The sequence below is a fragment of the Cebus imitator genome, unplaced genomic scaffold, assembly GCF_001604975.1.
Source record: "Cebus imitator isolate Cc_AM_T3 unplaced genomic scaffold, Cebus_imitator-1.0 Scaffold376, whole genome shotgun sequence".
In the NCBI taxonomy this organism is placed as follows: Eukaryota; Metazoa; Chordata; class Mammalia; order Primates; family Cebidae; genus Cebus; species Cebus imitator.
This window is the reverse complement of record NW_016107691.1, coordinates 1942902-1950157: the sequence shown is the minus strand read 5'-3', so window position 1 is coordinate 1950157 and position 7256 is coordinate 1942902. Positions and strand designations below refer to the sequence as shown.

Here is a 7256-nt window from a genome sequence, read left to right as displayed (position 1 = left end):
CCACATATCTGACTTAATAATCTTGCACACCACGTTTCTGCCTGCCTCAACCTCCCAGGCCCTGGAGACTCGGTAGTTCTCTAGCAGATAGCAAGATAATAGGCTTTGGGGAGAAGAATATGTGGTGAGGAGAAGAGAAAGTTGACTCACGTCTTCATTGGTTGTCTGGTTGAGAGCCACAAGGAAAGTGTGAAATCCAGTCAGTCCCACGACGGACCAGAGTGTAAAGAAGCAAATGAGGACTTCTAGAACAGTGAGGTGAGGTTAAGGAATATTGACGAACTCAACATCAGGAGACTTGATGCCTCTGCCCATATTCAGGGCACCAGTCACACCATCTTTACCTCCTGGAACGTATATCACAAAAAACCATGTTTCCATATATAACAGATGAATTTGGAACTTGCCAAATAGATCCCTTATGAAGGGTAAAGAATTTCTAGTCTATCTAGTGTATTTAAGGGTTTGCCTATTTACTTATCACTGGCTCTTGGAAGGAGATGTGTGGGAGGGGCCAAAGCTAAACAATGTTGGCCATCACTGCCAATGGAAATTCTCTCAAAAAACAAATTCATAAATGAAGAATTAGTGGGGGAAAAAGAGGGCATGATTTACAGAAATCTCATCTAAACCCCCTTTGCAGAAATGCAGCCACTGTCCAAAATAAGCCCTAGCTATAACAGAAAGGTGAGGCTTCCAGTAAGTGATAGAAGAGGTACATTGAGGCGAAGTACAGCCCACTAGAGGAGACAGGACTGAGCCTGGGATCAGAAGGACTTGGGAGGGAGGCAGCTGAGCAGGGGGTGAAGGGAAGACCTCCCTTCTAGTCCTGGTCATCTTCCACTCTGGTTGCTACCACTAAGACTATATTGTTTAAATTATTTTAGACCTTGGCACTCGCTGTTGTCTGAAAAACTAGATAGTGGGAGAACTGTGGGGAGAAAGCATGCTGGAAAGTAGCTTAAGAAGGCTTCACAAGGACATACTGCCAGGGAGGATATGTTCCAGGAGTTTCTTTCAACGTCTCCAGGAAGCCAATTTTCAAAGATTCTGTGAAATTGGGAGGAGGAGTAGAGAGAAAAATCAGTGACTTCAGTCAAAACTACACACTATCCTAGTGCCTACTCACTTCCTTCCCTCCCTATCCCATGTTACACACTGGCAGGAGCTAAGCGCTCCCTCGGGCAAGGGTGAAGAGCCTCATCTCTAAGCTGGTAGTCTCATGACCAAAGAGTTCCCATTTCCAGTGCAGGACCAGGCCCTGGACCGGGCAGGTGGGCAGAAGTCAAGCAGCAGGCTCCCTTCCCCTTTCCCTAGCCCCCAACTATGGACATGTTACGGGGATATTAACAGGTAAAAGAAATCAGAAATACCCAAGAAAAATCCTCTCTCCTTGCCAATCTGTGTCCCTCCCTTGTTCAAATTCCAGCTCAGAACACTTCTCTTTCCAGGAAGCTGTCTTAAGACCACTCCCTTAACTCCACATCACATCTGCCCTTAGATTGGGCTGTGTGTTTGTGTCTGTGTGTGTGTGTGTGTGTGTGCGCGCGCGTGTGCATGTGTTTGTGTACGTTTGTGCATATGCACACATGTGGGTGTGCTTTCTATCTCCCAAAGTAGACCGTGAGCTACCGAAAGACGTTTCTCAGGCAAAACCCTTTTCTACCCCACCCCTTAGCACAAGGCAAGTCTTGTAAGGCAGAAGAAGAGAGGATGCTCAGAGACAAAATACATCCCCAACCTTTGGGATTACCTCAGAAATGCCCCTGTACTCTGGATACAGACTAATAATTATGGCCCCAGTCCCCAGCAGTTGGCCAGAGAGAAGGCCAACACAGAGTAAATACTCATTGATGTGTACTGAGGTTTGCAACCCTGCTCAAGAGCAGATAATAGTGCTCATTTCTAACCTGTCCTAAAGTACCTTTCACGATGGTACCACCAGGAAGCTCAACCACCCTCTAAGCTGTCCTTAAGTCTTCCCCCACCCCACCCCACTCCAACAACGGACACTGCCCTGCATACTCACTGAGAGCCACATAGACGATGTTGAAGGCGAAGACATAGATTGTGAGGAGGGAGAGAGAAAGGATGAAGAGGTAGAAGTAGCGGTAGTTCCTCTTTCCAACACAATTCCCCACCCAGGGGCAGTGATGGTCGAAGCGCTCTGTGGGAGAAAGAGAGAGTCCAATGCCAAAAGCCTCCAGAACAGAAAGCAACCCCGCCATCCCCATAATACCTCATTCAAACACCCCCAGGATCATTGCCTATTTCAGTTGTAAAAAATACTGGGTTCCATTTTTTTACTTTTTCAAAATGTTTTCATAACCATCTCATTTGATCCTCACAATTTCCCTGGAACTTGGGCAAAAGGAGATACTCTTCCCCGCTTTACAGATGAAGAAACAAAGGCACAGAGGTGTTAAGTGATCTGCCTCACTCTGCTCATTAAAAGCAGGGACACTGCTTTTCCAAATAAAATCTTAATTGGTGGGGCTACTAAGTTCAAGAAGAGTAAGTGGAAATAGTCAAGGAAAATTTGAAAAATGACTAGCGCAGTTTTTCTTGACTTCCAGGTATTAAAAATGTAAAACTACAATACTTAAGATGGTGTGGCATAGCTCAACAGAATGGAAAAAGCCCAGAAACAGATCCTAGAACATATAAGATTTTGTTGTCTAATAAACTCAACATTACAAAATCAGAGGTGAAAGGAAGTATTATTCCATAAACAATTCTGAGACAATTGGCTATTTGGTGCAAAATAAGGATCGATTTTTTTGTCTTCATATTACTTGTCATAATTCATATTCCATATGAATTAAAGAGCTAAACGTAAAAACAAAGTGAATCCAGAAAATAATTATAAATAATACATGTTTATTTGTCCTTTATATGCAGAAGGACTTTCTAAGCATAAAAGTACTGGAAGAAAACAGATGACAAGGAAAAGTAGATTTAGCTTCATAAACATTAAAAAAATACTTTGTGGTTTTGATTTGCACTTCCTTGGTGATCAATGATGTGATTAGTATACATTGCATGGCTGTATCAAAACTTCTCATGTATGCCATAAATACATATGCCTATGTACCCATAAAAATTTAAAAAATATTTTGTGTATGTTAACATCACCGTAAAGAAGATTAAAGAGAAAAAAAACAATGGCAATCTATGTAAAGTTGTACCTGACTATATGAAAAGTTCTTAAAAATCAATAGGAAAATACAAATACTTCCTCAAGAAAATAATAGTCAAAAGTTACTTGAAATTTGCTAAGAGAGTAGATCTTAATTGTCCTCACCACACACGCACATACACACACAATGGTAACTATGTGTGGTGATGAATATGTTCATTTGATTGTGGTAAGCATTACAGTGTATACATCTATCAAAGGCAGATACCAAAATCCACCCATACTGAAGTCACTCAGCAGCCCTGCAGAACCCACAGATAAAAAAAGTTGCACCTCATGTACACAGGTTTTGCATCTTGTAAATACTGTACATTTGAACCTTGAACAACTCAGGTTTGAACTGCATGTGTCCACTCATACATGGATTTGTTTCAATAAATACAGTTGGCCCTCTGTATCAACAGTTCTGCATCCACAACTAAACGCAGATCAAAAATACGGTATTCACAGAACATGAAACCCGTAGATACAGAGGGCTGACTTTTCATATCCATGGGTTCCACAGGGCCACTGCAGGACTTGAGAATGCATGGGTTTTGGTATCCAAGGGCAATCCCTGACACCAATGCCCCAACGATACTTAGGGATGACTGTATTTTGGATCCATGTTTGGTTGCAGATGAGGAACCCACTGATACTGTATTTATTGAAAAAAAATGTCATTATAAGAGGACCCATGCAGTTCAAAACTGCATTGTTCAAGGGTCAATTACATAAAACAAAAACAGAAAACAGCAAAAGGAAATAGGGCAAAAACTAATAAATATCATAAAACCTATGTTTTAATTTTTTTCCTATTCACCTACCTCCGCCTGCCGAGTTCAAGCAATTCTCCTGCCTCAGCCTCCCAAGTAGCTGGGATTACAGGCACCCACCACCACACCCAGCTAATTTTTGTAGTTTTGGTAGAGATGGAGTTTCACCATGTTAGCCAGGCTGGTCTTGAACTCCTGACCTCAGGTGATCCATCCACCTCAGCCTCCCAAAGTGCTGGGATTACAGGCGTGAGCCACTGCACCTGGCCGAAGTTCAAATTTTTTAATTAAAGTTTGTATTGTTTTGGAGGCCCAGGCAGGCCATTCACAAAGTCAGGAGTTTGAGACCAGCCTGGCCAACATGGTGAAATTCCGTCTCTACCAAAAAATGCAAAAATTCGCAGGTCATGGTGACTCATGCCTGCAATCCCAGCTACTCAGGAGGCTGAGGTGGGGGAATCGCTTGAGCTTGGGAGGCAGAGGTTGCAGTGAGCCAAGATCATGCCCCTACACTCCAGCCTGGGTGACAGAGTGAGATCCTGTCTTAAAAAAAAAAATATATATATATATATATATATATATATAATGGTAAAATATACATAACATACAATTTGCCATTTTAACAATTTTAAGTGTATAATTCAGTGGCATTAATTACATTCATAATGTTGTGGAACCATCGCCATGACCTATTTCCAAAACTCTCATTACTCCAAACAGAAACTCTGCACCCATTAAGTGGTCACTCTCCATTTCCCCCTTCCCCTATCCCCTAGCAATCTCTAATCTTTTGTCTGTATGAATTTACCTATTCTAGATATCTCATATAAGCAGACTCATACAATATTTGTCCTTTTGTATCTGGTTTTTTTCATATAGCATGTTTTCAAGGTTCATCCACATTGCATCAGTACTGCATTCATTTTTATTACTGGATAATATATATATACTACATTTTGTTTAGCCATTCATCTGTTGATAGACATTTGGGTTGGTTCCACCTTTTGGCTATTGTGAATAATGATGCTATGAACACTGGTGTACAAGTAAGTTTTGAGTCCCTGTTGTTAATTATTTTGAGTATTGCTATGGAATGAATTGTACTCCCACTCCCCAGTTTCATATATTGAAGCCCTAACTCCCAATGTAGTTGTACTTGGAGGCAGAAACTTTAAGGAGGTAACTAAAGTTAAATGAGGTCATATGGGTGGGGTCCTAATCCAATGGGACTGGTGTTCTTGTAAGGAGAGGATGAGACAACAGTCATGTGTGAGCACAGAGAAAAGGTCACGTGAGAACAGAGCAAGAAGGCAGCCATCTGCAAGCCAGGGAGAGAGGCCTCACCAGAAACCAACCCTTCTTGCACTTCTATTTTGGACTTCCAGCCTCCAGAATTGTGAGAGAATAATTCCCGTTGTCTAAGCCACCCTGTCTGTGGTATTTTGTTATGGCAACCCAAGCAGACTAATATAGACATACACCCAGGAGTAGAATTGCTGGCTCATGTGGTAATTCTATGTTTAACTTTTTGAGGAACCACCAAACTGTTCCACAGCAGCTGCATGATTTTACATTCTCATCAGAAATGTATGAAGGTTCCAGTTGTTCCACATCCTTAAGTTTAATAATTATGATTGCAGTGTTATAGCAATGAATAAAATGGAAGAGGGAATCGTGTCTAATGACAGAAGACTGCCTAAATAAACTTGAATATAAACATATGATGGATTATGCAGTCATTAAAATAATATATTAAAGAAACATTTATTAAAGATGCAGAAAAATGCTCAGGATAGAATGTTAAATGACAAAAGCAGGATTAAAAACTCTATCATGTTACAGTCCAATTTTGCAGAAACACTGGAAGGAAATACAGCAAAATGAAGAGTGAATTTAGGATTAAGTTTTATTTATACATTCTGCACTTCCCATATTTTCTACAATGAACATGTGTTATTTTGATGAATAGAAGACTACGAAAGAATAAAATACATCAACTTGAAAGAACAGTGAGCTGTGTACTGGTCAGAAAATAAGGCTGTAAAAATGGTCTATCTCCTACTGAGGAGGCTACATCTTTTCAGGAAAGGGAAAAAAGATATAGAGAAGAATGGTTAAACACATATATATTTTTTACAGTATTTTAAATCACATCTTTTCTGATAATACAAGTAATACATGCTCATTATAGAAAACTTGAAAAAAAAGAAAAATGAAGGAATCACAGTAGTGGAGGATGGCATATAAAAAATGAAGGAAAAAAATCACTCATAATCCCACAATCTATAGATAATAAACTATTAAAATGTGGTATATTTCCTGTATTTCCTTGCATATTTCCTTATATATCATTACATTTTTTAAAAATAGGTAACTGACTTCACACTGTAAATGTAGCCTATCTCCTGCTTTACGTCATTTAGCTTTCTGGTATGAACTCTTTCCATTAATCTAATGTATGAATGTCCTATAATTTATTTATTTATATATATATATATATATATATATATATATATATATATTTTTTTTTAGAGGGAGTCTCACTCTGTCACCCAGGCTAGAATGCAGTGGCACAATCTCAGTTCACTGCAGCCTCCACCTCATGGGTTCTTGATTCTTGTGCCTCAGCCACCTGAGTAGCTGAGATTACAGGTGCACACCACCATGCCTGGCTAATTTTTGTATTTTCTAGTAGAGACGAGGTTTCACCATGTTGGTCAGGCTGGTCTCAAACTTCTGGCCTCAAGGATCTGCCCTCCTCGGCCTCCCAAAGTGCTGGGATTATAGGAGGAGTCACTGCGCCAGGTCCTATAATTTATTTGACTACTCTTCTATTGGTAGACGATTAGGTTCTTTTCAACTTTTAATTGTCATAATAATCCTGAGTTAATTCCACCCCTAAATATTTTACCACACCTCTGATTTTATGGGATAGATTCCCTAGAAATGGAATCACTGGCATCAAAAGGTATAGATGTTTTAAGGCTTTTGATTAATCTTATTAGGTTGCCTTCCAAAAAGTTTTGTTCCAATTTACACCCTTACTAGTGGAAGAATAAACATTATCAGGTTTTCCTTGCTAATTTTCTAGATTTTAAAAAGCATCTTGGACTGGGGGTAGTGGCTCATGCCTGTAATCACAACACTTTGGGAGGTTGTGGTAGGTGGATTGCTTGAGCCCAGGAGTTTGAGACCAGCCTGGGCAACATAGGAAAAACCCATCTCTACAAAAAATTAAAGAATTCTCCAGGTATGGTGGCACATACCTATAATCCCAGCTACTTGGGAGGCTGGGGCAGGAG

At 40.2% G+C, this 7256-nt stretch overlaps 1 protein-coding gene across 1 annotated transcript in view; it reads right to left on the bottom strand.

Moving 5' to 3' along the window:
- ZDHHC9 (zinc finger DHHC-type palmitoyltransferase 9) overlaps positions 1-7256 on the bottom strand; it is a 39997-nt gene that overhangs the window by 9247 nt on the left and 23494 nt on the right. The window contains exons 6-8 of the mRNA XM_017507527.2: positions 2030-2167; positions 1002-1050; positions 151-253 (exon numbers count right to left, since the gene is read on the bottom strand). Coding sequence (XP_017363016.1) covers positions 151-253; positions 1002-1050; positions 2030-2167 — 290 coding nt within the window. The remainder of the gene's footprint in view (positions 1-150; positions 254-1001; positions 1051-2029; positions 2168-7256) is intronic.